This window comes from Styela clava, chromosome 2 (assembly GCF_964204865.1).
Source record: "Styela clava chromosome 2, kaStyClav1.hap1.2, whole genome shotgun sequence".
NCBI lineage: Eukaryota > Metazoa > Chordata > Ascidiacea > Stolidobranchia > Styelidae > Styela > Styela clava.
Genome location: NC_135251.1, coordinates 14656678 through 14677481, shown reverse-complemented (window position 1 = coordinate 14677481; position 20804 = coordinate 14656678). Strand labels below are relative to the sequence as shown.

General features: G+C 33.9%; 2 protein-coding genes across 3 annotated transcripts; both read right to left on the bottom strand.

Moving 5' to 3' along the window:
* Positions 1 to 9400: 9400 nt before the first annotated feature.
* On the bottom strand, positions 9401 to 11862 carry LOC144419899 (uncharacterized). Its single transcript, XM_078110106.1, has 4 exons — positions 11764 to 11862; positions 11451 to 11653; positions 11031 to 11157; positions 9401 to 10277 (listed from the first exon to the last, which is right to left on the bottom strand). The coding sequence occupies exons 1-4, from the start codon at positions 11807 to 11809 to the stop codon at positions 10192 to 10194; spliced, it is 462 nt and encodes a 153-aa protein (XP_077966232.1). The 5' UTR covers positions 11810 to 11862; the 3' UTR covers positions 9401 to 10191.
* Positions 11863 to 11885: 23 nt separating this feature from the next.
* On the bottom strand, positions 11886 to 19354 carry LOC120336870 (pleckstrin-2-like). Of its 2 annotated transcripts, XM_039404637.2 has the most exons (9): positions 19173 to 19354; positions 18737 to 18901; positions 17586 to 17711; positions 16938 to 17088; positions 16570 to 16724; positions 16293 to 16493; positions 15938 to 15988; positions 14972 to 15134; positions 11886 to 14858 (listed from the first exon to the last, which is right to left on the bottom strand). In XM_039404637.2, the coding sequence occupies exons 1-9, from the start codon at positions 19239 to 19241 to the stop codon at positions 14671 to 14673; spliced, it is 1269 nt and encodes a 422-aa protein (XP_039260571.1). In that variant the 5' UTR covers positions 19242 to 19354; the 3' UTR covers positions 11886 to 14670. The 2 variants fall into 2 exon arrangements, with proteins under 2 accessions (XP_039260571.1, XP_039260573.1); XM_039404639.2 differs by lacking the exon at positions 15938 to 15988 and having other exon boundaries at positions 11888 to 14858; positions 19173 to 19353.
* Between the last annotated feature and the right edge of the window lie 1450 nt (positions 19355 to 20804).

Below are 20804 nucleotides of genomic sequence, written 5' to 3'. Positions count from 1 at the left end.
ATGTGAAAAATTTATTTGCCCTTAGCAGTAGTTCGTTGTGTATCCTGCAGCGAATATGACTTATATTTATTTATTTGCAAGAAAGCGGGTGCGAATGGAGACTCTCTTGGAAAACTGCAATAATTATCAAAAGCTTCTATTGAGGATAAAGCAAACGAAACATTCAATTTGCATATCAAAAAATTAATTGTGATAAATTTCTCAATGTAACAAAATTTTCAAATAATGTATTTATTATATATTACATCCTCAATCAAGACAAAACATCGATTTTTACCAAAACTATTATTAATTTTGTTCGTATCTTGGCTGGTGTTTTGAACGTATAAAATTGGTGTTTCCGTTTTGTGAATTGCGCATCAGAACAATCATAGGAAATAGATATACAATATTGAGTTTCTTATTTCTGTGCGGAGCATATTGTTATTTTGTTGACCTACAAACATTCTGTCGGCCTGGAAATATAAACAATTGCAGAAATTTTGATATCCTGATGACCAGTATGTCATACACGGATTCCAACTTTTTTCGATACGTTCCTCCTTTTGCCTATGTTGGATCATTTTACTATCTTTCCCTGTCTCGGACTTTACATATTTCGGGATTTGTTCGCATTTCTCAAGGATCATGAGCTAGTACTACGAACAACTCCCTGCCTGGCTTTTGCACGATTTGAATACTCGATAATGTGTGCATAGATATGAATTACAAAATACCTGAACAATACTAAGATAGGATAGGAATTTCAATCAGTTATTAGTAAAAATACATCAAATAGAAAATATCATGTCTCCATTTTCTCCCCCAAAACAACAAAATTCCCCTTGCGAAACGCTGGTTTGAAGAATGACCTTGATCATGTTCTGTGCATATTCATTTATGCTTTTGACACTCGATAAGCAACAGGATTGGTGGACTTCCATATGATACAGAAAGTCGATGACGTACATTGGAAAACCACAATCATGTATCCTGTTTCCATTATGCAAGGTATGGTTAAAAAATTAACTATCCGTCCTAGATACCTAAACGTAATCGCGAAGTAAACTGTAATCCACAAGAGGCCAAAAAACTAGAAAAAAAAAACAGTCTCTTCCACCAATTGTTACATTAACTCGTTACAGCTTCTTACTAAATATCTAGGCCGCGAGACGAGGCCGTTTATCTTTCAGTTTCGTAGCGCACAAATAGAAATTACCTGAATATAATTTTAAAATGTTCCTTAGAAATTTAGTAATACCTTGTTCATTGGCCAATGGACCGAACTACAAAAGAAAATGCCAATGATCTCCAATCCAAGCCAACGCAGGCTATCGTCGCTGCTTCTATCAGCCCTATACCTAAGAATAAAATGAATCGAAGAAGTCTTGAAGGAAAGTGTAAATGTATATGAGAATCATAACATTTGTAAACAGCTCAGATGGGATATTCATATTGAAATACTTGGGCATTCTTTTGCACTTGAAACTGCCCATCAAACTGATGTTGAGGGACTTGAAATTCATTGAGTCTTTTTCTCAACTATGAAGATTTTTTGAGGTTAACGAGGCATTAATAAATAAAGCTGAGGAATTTGTTTTATCGCTGTATGGAGAGAATATGGAGAATGTAAATGATACCAGGGCACGTTTTTTCAAAACTGGCAAACATGACTCTTTCATGTTATCCTCTTCTACTCAACAATAATTCACTAAAAAAACATGTTCTGAGGGCAATTTCCCAGGCAGGAATTCATCACTGTTGCCTAGAACCAAAGCCAATTATTTCCCCCACTTATTGGCCATGGATGGGTTTTTGATGATGGTGTTCTGCGGGTTAGATTGATGGATTCACTTCCAGCCCCCAAACCAGTTCCTGAGTTGTCAAACTGCAAGAGTAAGAATAATAGGTCTCAAAATAATTTATGCATGTGTGCCAAAAACAACCTAGATTGCATAGAATTTTGTTTTTGTGTCGACTACAAAAACCACAGTACACTTATAGAGAAAAAGTCGAATGAGGCTTTCGGAAGTAATTCATAGGAAAAGGAATTAGATAATGAAGTTGAATTCAATAAATATTAATTATTAGTTTTTTGTCAGACATCTGTTAGTGTCGAAAGTCCTGTTTTTATAAATAACATTGCCTTTGTTTCAAATACACGACTACATAAACTGAAAAAGGACTAATTGTAATATTTCTGTTCACTTTGTTATGAACATACTGTATTCATTTAATTTTCTTGGCGTTTTCGTTAAATTTCCCACTGAGAAATAACCGATTAATTTGTGTTTTTGTGCTCACTATGTTAATTTGTGACTTTATTGTCTAAATATAAATGCGTTAGATAGCTTCTATAGAATAAATGCTTTTTCCTGTGATGCTGTTTATTGTTGTAAACTGCTTGCAGCAGGGTTCTTGAATTGCATAGTTTTTATGCTGTTTCGTTGTAAACTTATGGTTATTGATTTTCAGAGAGTCCCCAATTTTAAATAGGGATTTTAACCGATTTACTTGTGTTTTTGTGCTCACGGTGTTAATTTGTGACTTGTGATAAAATTGATGCGTTTGATGGCTTCTATAAAATGGAAGCAACTTTTCATGCTGTGTCGTTGTACACCTACTAATATTGATTTTCGTGGAATCTCCGAATATCCAATTTTTGCATCAGGACTTTTTAAACATGTTTTACAGAAAATGTGCAGCTTTCGTTAGTAGAATCGAGCTGTAATGCGTTCAGTATGTTCATTTTCATTCAAAACTAAAGAAGTTATATAGTCCCCAGATGTGCGCTACGAAACTCACTAAACCATTTTTCAGGGCCTCGTCTCACGGCCTAATATTTTTGAGATTTGACTTCGAGTGAATATTAAAGCCGGTGGCTCATATTGTATCAATGAGAGATGTATATCTCTAGTTCTTCACCGTGCTCGTCTTTTTTGTAAATGCATAATTCACTGAAACAAATCACTATTTCGACCTTGCATGGTGTACTTGGTTGACTACCGGCTCTCAACCACTTACGTTTTTTTAACTAAGCCTACGAATCGAATCAAGATTTTCCAATACGCACTGTCCCGTATCAAACGGGTTAAACTGTTTAAGCCGCGCCCCCCTTTGAAAAATTTTACAAACTTCGCGCCCCCCCCCCTCTTTTTGCTCTGAAAAAATGCTTTTGTGATGGACAAGTTGTTATATATTAAGATGGCGCTATAACTGAGTGTTGGTCTCATAGCGTCATTGCTCAGATTGTTTAGGCATAAAACGCTTCGGAGTACAACTTCGCCATTCACTGTCGTATGTATAAAGCCAAATAGTGGTTGGTCATCATACATTCCCGTTTTTCCGCCCAGTTTGCAATACTTGGCAAAGTCAAACTAATTATTAAGTAAAACTAAACAAGCAATAAACCTATGCTTTAATGTATTTTCTGCTTAAACGTTTACATAAGACACGTAAAATTTCAATCAACTGTTGTCCCTAAGGCGTTTGCGATTGCATTTTGTTTAAATCTCCATTGTTTACGTCAGCGTCGCGTGTTATTCAAGCCCTAAAAATCTTGATTTCGGTGTTTATTCTTCCTAAATCCGAAATTTCCCTCGACATATTCTTGTGCCGCGAAGACGATTATAATTACTTTTTTTGTTCTCGAATGGAACCATGACACCTCTGAGGAAAACGAGTTAGTTTTTATTATAATAATCAGCGACGAGATGCTAAAGATAGAATAAAGAAGTGAATCCGTACCTAAAAAAATTTTATTGTAAAACTGGCATTTTAAAATACTAAAATTAAAATGAAAAACGCCATGAGTTTCGTTTTGGGGTGGACCGCGACAGATTGAAAACACTTTCTTAGAAATTGAAAATCTCGTAAATTCCTTGTGCGTGCGGCACACCAGTAGTGTTCTAAAACTACAGACTTTATATAAATTTTACTTCGTGGGATCGCAGACTTAGGAATATCTGTAACGGTGATATCTTGAAATTAATCGAGTGGCGGCATTGCAATAGAGCGAAGTAAGAGTTGCAGGGACAGCTCATATTGGTGAAATTGGCAAGAATACAAATCAAAACAAAATGTAATCGACATTTTTATGGTTGCGGATTACCGTGTTATTTTGGAGTACTGGTGCTTTTATTTTATCGACGCAATCGCAGTTTTAATTTATCACAAAATTTAATGAATTGAATAATGAATGAATTTATTTAATGAATAAAGCAACCATTTTAGATAAGTATATCAATCATGGATTGAATATTTTATTCAACAGAAAAACCATTACATATCCGTTGAAAAAGTCGGCTTTTTTAACGACTGACCTAATCTCGAGGTCTGACTCAGAAGCCGTACCGCGGGGATTTCGTTTCGATGAATATGTATTTTTCATCTACTAATATACTTTACATGTATTTTAATTGTACTAAATTAATTATACTTCCTGGGATATTATACCATATCTTTCTAATGACGATAACGAATTCGCATGAGTGCAATATATATAAAAACTAAATATATTCGGGCAGTTGATCACACTTTATTATGTACGCGGATTGGCGTGGTATTTTAGATAGGTAATGAGTTTATTTTGTCGTGAGTCGCCGCAACCGCGAGTTACCTTGATCACAAATGAATTAAAATAGAGAGACATTTTAAATTATTATAGTTATTACGAGACAGAAAAATTTATTATAACACAAAAAAGCTGGTATTTTTAATGAACGCGGAAACCGTTTCAGGAGCCGTTACATGTGAATTTCCGATTCTACTTGTGACCTCTCGTGTTGTTATTGGAATTTATTCGTTTGACAGTAGTAACAAGCTTCCGCAAAATTGTATAATATTTTGACGCTTTGTTTTTTGATACTTTTCGTAGAGACAATGGTGAGTAACATGTGTATGGCAGACCGCCAAAAGCTGAAGCCGGCAGTGAAAGTTGAATTCGTGTAGTAAATCACATTCAATAACTCATTATCGGCATCGACTTCCTGGGAATTTATTAGAATTTATTCGTTTTACAGTTGTGACAAGCCTCCGCTAGAAAATTTCAAATTCATTGTTTGCAAAGTAGTTATTATGACAAAACATGCAAATTTGTGTAATAGTGCAGTGCTTTTTGGACACGAAATTTACATATGGATCGTTTTGTAAATGTTGTTCTTGTTGATATTTCTTCCTATTGTTATGAAAAAATTGATTTTCTTAATAACTACTTAATAAGACAATTGAACATCTAACGTTAGCTGTGCTGTCGTCAGATTATTCAAAATGCCACAAAAAAATGAAAGTTTTCCAAATGAGTTGAATATTATTAAGCCTCAGAATCGAACCAAGATTTGTCCAATACGGACTGTCCCGTTTTTTGTTTTGTTTTTATATATATGGTAAGCCTGGATGAACTTTTACTTTAATGTCATTTCCTCAAAACATCAACTGCTCCAAGCTATGCGGACGAATCATTTTGGTGTAAAAATTTCGTTGTTGCACTGAAAAACCTGGATTATTAGCAGTTTATAATGTGTGATTAAATAAGTATTATAGCAATATTAAAGAAATGAAAAATATAGGTACTACTACAGCAAATACAAAAACATTCTCCAAGAACGTCAAAATTCTTCCCTCTTTACGAATTTCTCCCCGATTGCAAAACGTTGGTTTGAGCGAAGGAAATTTTGCTGGAACAAATTTTGTGCAAAGTGGGTTTATTATCAGAATACAGTATATAAAAGGTACCGACCGAGTGTACCATAAATTCTTTCGGGTGCAACAGTAACTTGACCCTGGCTGTATCCGGTACAACCGTGTGTTCTCGTTAACTATACACCCTTCCGATACAGTGACTCAGTGACAGTCAGTAGATATTAAATGGTAGAATAACTCTGGAAATGAGGTTCCAATATCATTGCATCTATGTATATTTGAACCCGACCAATTGTTTTGAAATTTTCAGTGGTTTAAGATTGTATAATTGTATATTTCGCAGAAAAATCAATATATATATTTTTTTTTAAACATTTTTGGGGCCTCTATTAAATTACCAAGCATAACCAGACCATTTCGTGCCCATATATTTGATCATTGGATACGAATTGATCTTGGATTGTTGTGTTATTTTGATGTCGTTTTTCTCATCAACTACTGGACCAATTGCTTTGCAATTTTTAGTGACTAAAGATTGTATATTTTGCTATTGCTTGCTATTGAATCCTACGAGATCTTATATTCCATCCGAAATTTCGCTAAATTTACATTTTTCATGGGAACACGGTTTCAATTCGTCAAGCGTGACGTCTGTTTACACGACGCTTTACCAAACTCCGACGTTTGATAACGGAGGGTATGGTACAAAAAGTACTTTCTTGCAAATGCGACCCGCAAACGAATTTACTGAAAATCTTAAATTACAACTCAAAAACAAAGGTACTGATTTCAATTATTTCTCCCTCAGATTTGACAAAAACACTAATTCTTGTATGTAATAATAAATAAAACACTGCCGCATACAGGTTTTATTGCGACATGCATTTAACACGGTAGTAGGAGTTGCGATTGCGCCATAATTTGAACTTCCATGCAGCGATTGTTTGGTGGCAGCAATGAATTTGGCCCGCACTCTATCTGGAACCTTTGTATTTGGCACGTAGTTGCTCTAGGAAACTTTTCTCACTTCTGGTTTGCCGTTAGACAACATATTACGCCAGTATAGCTCACACCTAGAGCAGATATAATCAATCAATGCATTCATTTCAAATCTTACTACGAACACAAATTTATTCTTGTTACTTATCGATCTTAAGATCGGTAAGTATATTGATAGGTATTTGTCTGTATGTATGTATGTCTGTCTGTCTGTCTGTCTGTCTGTCTGTCTGTGTGTCGGTTAGATGCACGCGATATCTCACGAAAGCGAGATTGAATCTGCTCCAGATTTTGCATGTGCATTCATCTTATCTCGGACCAGAAGCCTATTGATTTTGGGCGAATCATGTCGTATAATTAGCGAGTTATCAATCAATTATTGATATAGTGATCTAGATTTTTGTAAAGTGAGAGAATTTTGAAACCCGCCGAGTGTGTGTGTGCGATGCGCAGTGCGCAAGTTACAAGAGCGGATGAATCGAAACTGCAGTTTCTGTTTTGGGGGATCCCCTAACTATCGATCGATAAGTCTTCGGTTTCCAACCGATATTCTCGTTTATATATTAACATGTTAAATCGTAAACTTTTTATAAGTTCAGAAGAAAACGAAAGTTCAGCAGAAAACTCATAGATTGTGAAGAGTTAATATTTTTAGTATTGAAATACCATCGCATTTGCTACTCCTTCTACTGCTTCAAAAGATGATTAAATTGGATGGAATGACTTTTGGAGCCATTACAACGGTTCTTCTAAATTACCTTAATTTAAGTCTATTAGCTTACTGCTAAAAAGAGGAGTTGAATAAACATCAATGCCTTTGTAGATTAAATGAATGCGTTATTCAGAAGTTTTATATGAGTAGGCGATCATTAACAAAAATTTAAGTTCCACCTGTCGATATACAATATACGCAATTAAAAAAATGGAATAAGATCTGATAAATAGTCAATAATCTCTTCTCTAAAGTTTTCAAACACGCAAGAGTAGTGAAAATACTTTTAGTTATTTAAATAATGCTTTGAAACATATATTCTTGGTGAATAAGCAGTATCTCGATTACACGTTGCTGGTAAATTATTTTAGCAATATTTTTCTTTTAATGTAGAAAGAATTTATTCTATTCGAGCACACAGTTTCACTGATCAGTTTTAGGATGGAAATGAAAACTTGAAAAAAAAATGCTAAATTTATTCTTATTTTATCTTTCTCTTCCGGTTACAAACATTGACGTAAATTCGTTACCAAGTTTGTTTTAATCAGTAATTAATTTATTTTGTTTAAGGTTTTCACCCCTTTGTATTTCTCTTGACAATTGACGCACCACCTTCCAGCTCTTCTCTCTGTACAAAAAGGTTGTAAATTTTAAACCTCTGGTATACATCAGTGATCAACGCGTTGACAATAATTAACAACCGATAGATAGCATCTATAAATTTCACGCATTGGTTTTGATTTTCAGATATTTCTCGTCGTTGGGACGTAGAAACGTCATTGGAACTTTGAATGAAACAAGTAAAAAAAAAACGAATGAGAAGCAATACGAAGTATTAGCATTTGCGATTGAGTTGATTAAAAGAGCCTGGGATTGGATTAAATTTTAATTTGTTCAATATTTCAAAAAGTGACGGAAAAGTTGAAAACTCAATTTTCAACAATCTAGAATATTTATAGTTGTTTTAATATAAGTTAATTTATTATGAGGCGTTAAATTAGATGGTAGAATAACTCTGGAAATGAGGTTCCAATATCTTTGCATATAGGTATATATATTTGCACCCGACCAATTTTTTCGAAATTTTCAGTGGTTTAAGATTGTATAATTGTATATTTCGCTAAAAGATCATTATTTCTTATTTTTCAAACATTTTTGGAGCCTCGATTGAATTCTTTTTTTGTGCGGTGCCGTGCGCAGATCCGATACGGTACCGCAAGGCCACTGTGACAGATTGCATACCCAGACCATTTCGTTCTCATGTATATATTTGATAATCGCTCTCTTGTTATTATTAGATACGAATTGACCTATGCATCGTTGTGTTATTTTGTTGTTGTTGATCTCCTTGCTAGTAGTTCCTTTATTCTTCTTATTGTTGTGAAAAAGATCACTTTTCTCATTAACTGCTGGATCAATTGCTTTGCAGTTTTTAGTGACTAAAGATTGTATTTTTTGCTAGAGAGCTATCGCTTTAATTTGTTCCTAAATTTTCTATGAATCTTACGAGATCTGATATTTAATCCAAAATTTCGCTACATTTTTATTTTTCATGGAACCACGGTTTCAATTTGTCAAGCGTGACGTCTGTTTACGACGCTACATAAAAAACTCCGAGCACGTTTTTAAATTGATACCGGAGGGTACGGAACGAAAAGTACTTTGTTGAAAATGCAGCCCGCGAACGAATGAAACCATTTACTCAAAACTTAAATTGCAACTCAAAAACAAAGGAGCTGATTTCAATTATTTCCGCCTCACATTTGAGGAAAGTACAAAGTCTTGTCTGTAATAGTAAATAAAACACTGTCGCATACACGTTTTATTGGGACAGACGTTTAACACAGAGTTGCGATCGCGCCATAATTTAAACTTCAATGCAGCGATTGTTTGGTGGCGGAAACGAATTTGGCTGGCACGCTATCTGAAAATTGTATATTTTGCCCGGTAGTACACAATGTTTGCCAACCATTGCTTTAGAAAAATTCTACCAATTCTGGTTTTGCCGTTAGACCACAGAGTACGTCGATATAGCTCACACCTAAAGCACATATAATCAATCAATAAAAATCATTTCAAATCTTACTATGATCACAAATTTATTCTTGTTTATATATTAACATGTTAAATCATAAACTTCCTATGAGTTCAGAAGAAAACGAAAGTTCAGCAGAAAACTCATAGATTGAGAAGAGTTAATATTTTGAGTGTTGGAATACCATCGCATTTGTTACTTCTTCTACAGCTTCAAAAGATGATTAAATTCAAGGGAATGACTTTTGGGGGCCATTACAATCTATTCTTCCGATTCCAACAATTTAGGAATATCAGCTTACTGCTAAAAATAGGATTATCAATTGAATAAACATCAATGACTTTGTAGATTAAATGACCGCGTTTTTCAGAAGTTTAAAATGAGTAAATAATCATAAACAAAATAAGTCTAATTACTGACTTATTATAGTTCCACTTCTCGATATACAAGATACTCAATTAAAAAAAAGGTATAAGGTGGGGTAAATAGTCAAAACGACTTTTTCTATAAAGTTTTTAAACACGCAAGAGTAGTGATAATACTTCTAGTTAATCAAATAATGCTTTGGAACATATCTTCTTTGTGAATGATGTCATGATGACCAGAATCTCGGTTGCACGTTGCTGGTAAATTAATTCAGCATGAGTTTTTATCTAATATTGGAGAATTTTTTTTATTCTATTCAAGCACACAATTTCACTGATCAGTTTTTGGCTGGAAATGAAAATTAAAAAAAAAAACATCAAGTTTAAATCTGTTTTTATATTATCTTTCTCTTCCAGTTACAAACATTGAACATTGAATTTCGTAAGCAAATTTGTTTTAATCAGTAATCAAGAAGTAAATGAGGACCCCTTGTAACCCCTTTGCACATCTCTTGGCAATTGACGCACCACCTTCCAGCTCTTCTCTCTGTACAAAAAAGTTGTAAATTTTATACTTCTGGTATACATCAGTGACCACCGCGTCAACAATAATTTTTCACCGATAAATAACATCTATAAATATCAAGTATTGGTTTTGATTTTCAGATTTTTCTCGTTACCAGGACGTAGAAAGGTTATTGGCACTTTGAATAAAACAAGTAAGAAAAAAAAAACGGATGAGAAGCAATGCGAAATATTGGAATTTGCGATTAAGCTGATAAAAAAAGCCTTGAAATGGATTAACTTTAATTTTTCAAAATATTTCAAAAAGTGACGGAAAAGTGGAAAACTCAATTTTCAACAATCTAGAATATTTATAGTTGTTTCAATATAATTTAATTTATTATGAGGCGTTTAGCACATTCATTGCAATCTAGGCAGCGAGAAACTGATTATAGCTGTATGCTATTTATGAAAGAAAGGGAATCTTTCCGGTTATGGACTTACAAAGTACAAACACATAGAGGATATACAGACAATGTTATTGGGCTGAACTGTTGCCGTTTATTGAACTTGTGTTACTATAATAGTATTCAATCTGACCGTTCGCAATTTGGCTCGTCCAGTAGACCTAATTATATCATTTGGATATAACTGTACTGTTCAACGATATATCTAAAGCACACTTCTCACTTTTCATCGTTTAAAATGGTTGCAAGCGAAAATTGGATCTCGCTAATTTTAATAATTTTCAATAACCTGCAGACAATGTTTATTTGAAATTTGTACTTAAACTTACTCCAGACACCACGGAATGAATTTTTTCTGTGCTTATAATTATTCTTAAACCCAGCACATCCAATTTTGAACCCATTTCCGTCTTTCTCACATAACTTGAACTTTTTACAAAAAGCAAGATTCCGTTTCTAAAAAAAACGTGTGACCAATGTGATTAAAAAGTACAATTTTAATTTAAGATATATTATATTTCTTAATATTTTAAAAATCGAAGCTTGAAATAAAGGAAAACTTCAGAATGTACTCTATGCTTTTCCGCTTAGTAGGGCTAACAAACAAATAATCGCATAACTTCGTGAAATTGTGCATAGAATTTGGAGCACTTCCATGCAACAGAAAATTTCACAAATTGGTATTTTCGGAAAATATAGTCATGAATTGGGGGTGCTGTCTTTGAGGCTATATATTATGTTGTACAAACCGTCAGTTTTTTTTCATAATCATGCTCAAAATCATCCTCGAATATGGCTTCAGAAAAGTCTGGTTCAAAGTCTGCGTCGTCTTCAAAATCGGTGTCAATCTCCGCTTCAATATTTTTTTCATCCAGAAAATTTCGAAGATATTCTTTCTCGAGATTTTCATCAAAATCTTTCTTGTAGTCAAATTCTTCAAACTGTAGAGCATCTGAAATGTTTTATTCATATTGCATTCCATAGAAAAGTAACAAAACAACAATTAAAAAAGTTTGATTTGTTCCAACTGAAATGCAATAGATAATATGACATACAACTTACTTGCTATTATGCAGCAATAAAGAAGCACAACAGGTGTAATCCTCATTTTCTGCAGCTTTTGTATTAACTACAATCTCAATGAAATAGAAAAAAAAATCTGGTAATATTCAAAAAGTGTTATGCCAAGTGATCAATACAAAGGAATTACCAAAGTTTTAATAAATCTATACCTACTATCATAGAAATATACATCGAAACTAAATTCTACCAGTACTATTTGACAAGCTACTAAAAGGAAGTAATTCCGCATCAAAAATAACCAATTCGGCTCAAAGGTATAGAGTAATATAATTCAGAATTCTGAGTTACGTGCAATTTAACTAGATACGACAATTAATTTTTAAATATCGCAGTTATTTCAGACAGTTTGACTGTTGGGCTACTTCCAATGAATAATCTTTCAAGATTGGGAATGGTCGGAACTGATATTTTCGATTTATATTCCAGATTACAACTCTAACCCGACTGCGCAATAATTTAATCTGTGCTCCGCATAATGTTTCGTTGAACATCTATTACCCCCGAAGAGGTTGATCATACGTCCCGATTTAGCTGGGAAAGTCTCGATTTCAACAAGCTGCCCGGTCGTCCCACCCGGTAGACTTAAATGTCCCATTAATATATAATATACAGTATGGCAGTCATAAATGTTTTCTTTTGTTAACTATCAATACAAATATTTTTATGGCAATGGAACCATTCAATTTATCTCCACTAGTTCCACAAGAGAGGCAGAGGGACTACTATATTGTTTTGTCATAATTGTTGTATATTTGATACATCATTTTAACATCTCGCGTTAGCTTTACTATCGTTAGGTTATTCAAAATGTCGAAAAGAAAGTGCACGTTTCCAGTCATGTACCAGTATCACTAAGCCTACGAACGCACTGAACCGGTTTTTGTTTCATATATATATATATATACGAGATGGTAAGCCTGAATAAACTTTTTCTTTTATGTCATTTCCTCAAAACATTAACTGTTCCAATCTATGCGTGTGGATCATTTCGATGTAAAAGTTTCTCTGTTGAACTGAAAAACCTGGATATACTCGTGACTATGTTGCGATATCTTTATTGTTCAGAGAGAGGGGTTTTAATATTTTTACATTTTGTTTTTTAGCGCTTTCCGTAGACACAATAATAAGTAACATAAAGCAGGGGCGTCGGAAGCTGAAGCCGGCATTGGAAGTTGGATTCGTGCAGTAAATCACATTCAATAGCCCATTGTCGGCATCGACTTCCTGCGTAGTTATTAGAATTTATTCGTTTGACAGTTGTGACAAGCTTCCGTAATATTTTATGATGTTTTGACGTTTTGTTTTTGGTACCTTTTATAGACACAATGGTGAGTAACATATATATATGGCAGAGGCGCCAAAAGCTGAACCGGCAGTGCAAGTGGAATTCGTGCAGTAAATCACATTCAATAGCCCATTGTCGGCATCGACTTCCTGCGTAGTTATTAGAATTTATTCGTTTGACAGTTGTGACAACTTCCGCAAGAAAATTTCAAATACAACGTTAGCAAAGTAGTTATTAATTCAACGCGAGAGCGGGCAGTACAAACTGAGATTCATCCAACTGCCAACAGCTGATCACATTTTAATTGTTACGTCATCAAAAAAAAACGTGCAACTTTTGGAAATGGGAACAAAGTATTATTTGTTACTAAATTTCTAAGGAACATTTTAAAATTATTTTCAGGTAGTCCCTTTTGTGCGCTACGAAACTGAAAGATAAACGGCCTCGTCTCGCGGCCTAGATATTTAGTAAGAAGCTGTAACGAGTTAATGTAACAATTGGTGGAAGAGACTGTTTTTTTTTTCTAGTTTTTTGGCCTCTTGTGGATTACAGTTTACTTCGCGATTACGTTTAGGTATCTAGGACGGATAGTTAATTTTTTAACCATACCTTGCATAATGGAAACAGGATACATGATTGTGGTTTTCCAATGTACGTCATCGACTTTCTGTGTCATATGGAAGTCCACCAATCTCGTTGCTTATCGAGTGTCGGAAGCATATATGAATATACACAGAACCTGATCGAGTTCATTCTTCAAACCAGCGTTTCGCAAGGGGAATTTTGTTGTTTTGGGGGAGGAAATGGAGACATGATATTTTCTATTTGATGTATTTTTACTAATAACTGATTGAAAATCCTATCCTATCTTAGTATTGTCCAAGTATTTTGTAATCATATTTATGCACACATTATCGAGTATTCAAATCGTGCAAAAGCCAGGCAGGGAGTTGTTCGTAGTACTAGCTCATGATCCTTGAGATATGCGAACAAATCGCGAAATAGAAAAGTCCGAGACAGAGAAAGATAGTAAAATGATCCAAAATAGGCAAAAGGAGGAGCGTATCGAAAAAAGTTGGAATCCGCGTACTGACATACTGGTCATCAGGATATCCAAATTTCTGCAATTGTTTATATTTCCAGGCCGACAGAATGTTTGTAAGTCAACAGAATAACAATATGCTCAATATTGTATGAGACTCTATATTGTATATCTATTTCCTATGATTGTTCTGATGCGCAATTCACAAAACGGAAACACCAATTTTATACGTTCAAAATATCAGCCAAGATACGAACAAAATTAATAATAATTTTGGAAAAAATCGATGTTTTGTCTTGATTGAGGATGTAATATATATATAATAAATACATTATTTGAAAATTTTGTTACATTGAGAAATTTATTACAATTAATTTTTTGATATGCAAATTGAATGTTTCGTTTGCTTTATCCTCAATAGAAGCTTTTGATAATTATTGCAGTTTTCCAAGAGAGGGTCCATTCGCACCCGCTTTCTTTCAAATAAATAATATATATAAGTCATATTCGCTGCAGGATACACAACGAACTACTGCTAAGGGCAAATAAATTTTTCACATCAACCGGACTGAGAACTGGTCGAGGAGGACATTGTGTTGCCTCGACTATTGATTTTTCGACACATCGGTTTTATTGCTCTTATCCATTCATCTCTTTCGTCGTCCGAAGAAGCCATGATGATATAAAGTGTTCCAACTGCTATCTTCACACAAAAAAGATGATCGGGTGGATGTCTCATCCGAAGAGCTGTACACGGATTAAACATAATGCAATATATAAAGGTAACTTTTCAATTAATTCAACATTTTGTAAAGGGTAAGATTTGCACATAAACCGAGATAATATGAGAACACTGTTACCTGCTTGAGCCGCCATTTTCCCTACTGTAAAAACCGAAGCACCATGAAGCGATAGACTATTCAATACTTTGGGATTCTTCTTAGATGGATCGAAGTATGATAATGTTGCAGGAAACCTCTGCAGAACGAAACATCGTGCTTTCCAATTTGGAACAACGTGTCCCTGTTATGAAACATGTAAAGAATACTATTACAAATGAGTGATGCAATCACACTCATATTACCGTCAATGTAAAGGTCCAACAGGGTTTTTCTCTGCTACACTGGTGGTTTTCCTACAGCATCACCTGCGCTTGAATCACACCGCGTTACTTCCGGACTTGAGTTCGACTAAGGAATGCGTTATTTGGTTTCATGATTTGTCATAGTAATATATCCTAGCTTTGCTTCTTACGTACTTAATGGTTCGAAACGCATTACCAAATCTAAGTTATATTCTATTTTCGCCATAAACCAAGAAGGTTAGCGTGAAAAACAAAAGTGATTCTCTAGGTCAATGTTAATTTTATGATATCGACGTAGTGAAAAAATTCATTGCACGTACATATTAAATTGTTTACACTTTAATATAACGTGCACCCAATTACCACGATGTGAAAGGTAAATAAAAAGAAAACAAATATGAAATCGACAGCATATTATGCATTTAGGTTAGATACACAGACATAAATAAACGCGATTGACTCAATAATAAATTGTCACATGGGAAATTCCGTGCCAATAGACAAACGTAACTGGCAATGAATATATCCATTTGTATTACATGCTCCTTATTCGGTCATCGATACCATGCAGAATACGACTCTTGCATAATCCAAAGACGGAAAACAGCACCGTATGGTTATACTATTACTTCCTTGATTAAAATGTGGAAGGCGCAAAAATTAAGCAATATTAATAATTAATAACATACATACGGGTATAAATATTTTTATTTATCATATCGTGTGTCTCGTAGATACATACCAACACCATTCGTCCCAATTTTTTCAGAAATGAAACTTCAGCAAGTATTTCCTTTTATGGATGCGTGTGAAAATTTGTAATATTTTGTGTTAAAAATTTTTAAGTAACGAAAATATTACAGATTATTATCATATGTTTTTTTCATATGTGTAGTTTTTGAAATGAAAAATTTGAATGTTGACAATTTCAAATTTGGTTTTGTTAGAAAAATCGTATATTCAAAAAAAATAATACAGAAATTGTATTAAATTATATTGTTGCACCGAATGTTGACAAAGAAAAACAGTTATTATGAATTGAACTGATTTGAAACAGCACGTTTTATTTCATACAACGCTATTTTAAGTTATATTACCTTTTTAAACAAAACTCCTCGTTTCACTATTTCTCCCGGAGGCATGTCTGCTGGTAAAATGGCGGTTGGGGAGAGAGCATCACTGGGAATTTCAGGTGGAAGAAAAACGTCTTCTGCTTGACTTTTTCTGTCTGATTCAGATGTTTCAGAAGCGGATTTATTTGCCCCGGCCATGACTTTTAGTGAGTCCTCATCACTGAGCTAAGGATGAATAAACATCGTATTGCATAATATAGATTGTATGAAAAAGACAAAATTTTGAAAATGAAGATCATACCAGAATATAATATTTCGATTCCGCAAATGGGTCAGTTCCTGTATCCCCGTCTAGCAGTTCCAGCAATCCAACTCTTTGTAAACCTGAAACAGTTATTTCAGCTTCGGAATCCAGTAATCCCATTGTATGTTCCATCCATACTCTGAGTCCAAGTCCTAAAATTTATAGGTTGGAAAACGGTTACTGATGTGGACACACGATATATAGTGATCAAGTTTGCTGTGCTTGTGGATTTTCGATATCGTAAACTTACTAACTTAGTTTTGCATTTTTACAATTTTGCAAGTGAACAATGTTGAGAGGCTCGTTTGGCTGAATTACACTCACGATCCAATGACCAATATTTTCAAATGTACAACTTTTCTTACCTGAAAATCCATCTGAACGTTTAACTCCCTTTATTGTCCTTGTTTCTCGTTTGATTCCTCCGTATGCATCGACATAACTTCCCAATATTTCAGAAGTGGACAGTTCTCTGGAATTATTCTCATGGCCGTAAGAACTTGATAAATATTTTGACTGCAGAAATGAAAATATACGAGTCAGCACACAAAAAATGTACACTATAGTGTGAGTTGCGTTTTTTTTTTTTGAAAGACTTGGAATTAGGAATGAGCTATCCTATAATACTAATGGGATATTTTTTCAACAACTCAATTTTAAACTTATTTTCTGATGTGATGGTAGCACGTCCGATGACGTAATCAGGTTGTAAAAAATGCTTCCAGAGTGTTCATTGCATTAACTCAAATTATTTCAATCAAATTACTTAATAACGTTTTTGAAGTATGATAATATGTACATATAAAACAGCAAGCAACATGCAATCAGAATCACCGTCTTGTTTATCACCAGTAACCAAAAAACATATATTCTTGTGTATAGGCGTAACATATAAAATTAATGATATTTTAATGTTATCGACTCTGACATATAAAATTAGACTTGGGTATAGTTATATAGATTGAGGCACAAATTGCATATTTGTCAAAAGCAGCCTTCACTGCTATACTTACTTCACTTTCTAATTGCATGTGTTCAATTACGTCACCTATACTTTCCATCCATGCTCTCATTTCGGAGTTCGATGGAGCTTGGATCGGATATTCAATTCCATCGCTTGTTTGTATTTGCATGACAAACTATGGGAATGGAAAAACGGAGTTGCATGAATTTGTAGCAATATCGCAACAAATATGAACGCAATAAAATAAATAATTTTATGGCGTGACACCTGTTTAAGAAGCTTTGAACAAGCACATACTGACCACGCATGTACTTTCTTTTATCTAGTATTTAAATTGAAAGATAATTTATAATATTGTGCTATTATGTGACGATCATAGCCGCATATATACCTACAATTGTTTATGTATTACTGACTATCTTACATATCTATTATGCAATTTAACTGTATTTCATGTATCCAAGCTACAAATAGATCAATTCTATTTACAACATGTTATGTCATATATATACCATAATTTAATTTTGTTTCACGTGCATTTTGGGATGTTATTCTTGTACATATGAGCAAAACGGAGAAAAATCATTTCTGAAACTATGTTATCAAATTTCCAATATTTTTATCTGAGCCATATACTTTTCGCTACGACATTCTTGAAACGTTTTTAAAAAAAAACAATTATTGTCGTAAAATCAGCTTTCCAACGTATTTATCAATTGAACACCAGAAGTTGGTATGAGTTGTGATGCCCTTTTCCAAGATATGAGTATATGGAAAGTGTTTTGCATTTTTCATTTAGGAGACAAAATTCTTTACCCTTCGCGCGACAGATCAACTGCGTATCTACGATATTTGGTGCGAGTACATAGTTACAATAACTCAGTATAATATATTCTTCAAACAAAATTCTTCGTAAAATTTATACATACACGCCAAATTAGCAAAATAACATATAAATCTCAATTATAATTTCGATACTATCCTATCAGTTCCCCACCGTCAATTTTACACTCAATTCTGATCTGCCTTATACTTGGATTCAGTCTATTTCGGGTTAAGATAGAGATGTGGGACAATGAACAAACTTAACTTATTCTAGACTAATTCAAAATGAACAGAATTAAAGAAAACAGATCATAATATTAATGGTGAGGCAATAACAGAAAACACGGTATTTCCAATATATGGCTGTTGGTTTACCTCACGATTGCTGTCGCTTTTATTGTCACTCTGATATATTGAAAGTTTTGCATTTCGCAAAGCAATTCTTCCATGTGGAACTTTATCCTTTTTACTCTTGTAATACCTCAATGATGTGTCCGATAACTTGAACCATCTAGTTTTCCAATTATGTCGAACGTGACCCTGACAAGAAAATATATTAACTTATTAACAGAGTTGATTGTTGGTTTCACTTCCATTGAACATTATATGGGAAATGATGGCATTCAGCGGCCATATGGTTTAAATTTTCATCTTTTACGAAATTTTTTACATACCAGAATCAACTAAAATTTCAAGAATTGTTTCTTCATTAACAGACGCATTAGAGCTGTTTTGTATATTTATTTTTATTTGCACCAAGGTCCATTTTTGATTAATCTCGTATAATATGGAATGTTACCAATGATCTTACCCGCTTCACCATGAATCCTTCTTTTATGATGATACCGCTGTCTACAGTAGCTTGGATTTTACTTGACATTTTGTTTTTTATAAAAAGTGACAGAATATATACTGAATTAAATCCTTAATAATACATACTGGCAATAACTCGAATATGCTACAAATAGAAATGTCTAAATATGATCAAAACACAGTAATTTTTTAGTTATAAGTTTGAAATCCCGATACTTTAGCGGTGTTGTTATTGGTGTTCTGATTAACCTGATATCGAGAGTTCAGCAACACTTCAATGAGTGCTTCGTTTTCAATACTTTCGATGTACATGACGTCATATGCTTTGGTCGGACTTAAGAAGAGGGCGATGAGTAAGTTGAGCCGCTCAAGTTATCACTTCCGGAATTGTTTATCTTACAATGGAATATCGGCCAGGTGGGGGACATGGATAGATCTAACACTGGAACGTGAAAACATCCATGTTCTAACACATGTGACATCGATATTCTCTCGTCATGCATTAGTCGGCCTGCTTGTATTGGTACAAAATTATTTCGCCGAAGATGCACGTAGAGCATAGGTATCAGGTGTGCATTTGAACCACAAAAAAGCAACCAGCAAACGATATACAGCTGTTACTGCCTAAAACAATTCCTTTTTCAAATTTTCTATTCATTAATATTTTTCTACTGTAATAACAGCCTGCTGCGCGGAAGTTTAATTCCTACCCAAAGTGTTTCAATCATTGTTCATTTCCTATAATAAGAAAATCCAGAGTAAATAAATTTTCTATCTTTCTAATTTCAAATAAACGATGTAGCCGATGCGTTGCACTGACTACACTAGTCTCAAAATTTCCATATAACACCACGCTTTTCTTACTGCTCAGTAAAAGACGCCACTGAATGATTATAATCAATTTATATATATATATATATATATATATATATATATTTGTTAAACTGAAACCGTGTATCTTGTGTTCCATAAACAAGTATTTGTAAATTTGTATGCAAGTTAAATTTAAAATTCACCGTAACGACTTAAATTTTGGATATTAAATCACGTCGTCGAATATTTGGCCATGTGTTCACGCGACCATCAAATTATTTTAAATTTGCTCTCATTTATCCTAGAATATTTTATTCGCCACGATGGCAATTTCCATTAATGTTATATTAATTTTCACATTTCTCGTGTAAATAAATGCTTCCCTGCCTTTCATTGTTCTTCGCTAAACATATTTGGAGTTGTCTCTGTATAGAGTAATGTATCAGAATACTGTCTTTGTGACCCATGACACAACATATTTGAATCACCAGTATAACGAAAGCGATTTGTACTGATGCCAGCAAAACTTAACTATTCATTCTTTTATTGATACCAAATTGATGATGCAAATGAGCATCACAACTTCGTTATTCATCGTGCGAATTTCGCAAATCATAAGGTAAAAACGCTACTTCAGCGATATAACTGATTTACAAGCAAAAGGCATATCGGAACACCAAGTTGCAATATTCTCATCGAAATGGAGCATCGCTAAAAGATAAAACTGACACAAGATTTAAAACTAATTTAAAATTTCGTATAGATCGATATGCCTTATTTGCTTGTTATGACGACAGAAAACGGAGTGCATGGAACA

Excerpts from the sequence above, each read along its gene's own strand:
- LOC144419899 (XM_078110106.1), bottom strand. The coding sequence starts at position 11,809 with ATGAGGATTACACCTGTTGTGCTTCTTTATTGCTGCATAATAGCAA. Across the intron at positions 11,654-11,763 it reads TTATTGCTGCATAATAGCAA|ATGCTCTACAGTTTGAAGAA; the intron begins GTAAGTTGTATG and ends AAAACATTTCAG. Across the intron at positions 11,158-11,450 it reads ATTATGAAAAAAAACTGACG|AAACGGAATCTTGCTTTTTG; the intron begins GTTTGTACAACA and ends CGTTTTTTTTAG.
- LOC120336870 (XM_039404637.2), bottom strand. The coding sequence starts at position 19,241 with ATGTCAAGTAAAATCCAAGCTACTGTAGACAGCGGTATCATCATAAAA. Across the intron at positions 17,089-17,585 it reads ACATGCAATTAGAAAGTGAA|TCAAAATATTTATCAAGTTC; the intron begins GTAAGTATAGCA and ends TCATTTCTGCAG. Across the intron at positions 14,859-14,971 it reads GAAAATGGCGGCTCAAGCAG|CTCTTCGGATGAGACATCCA; the intron begins GTAACAGTGTTC and ends ATCCGTGTACAG.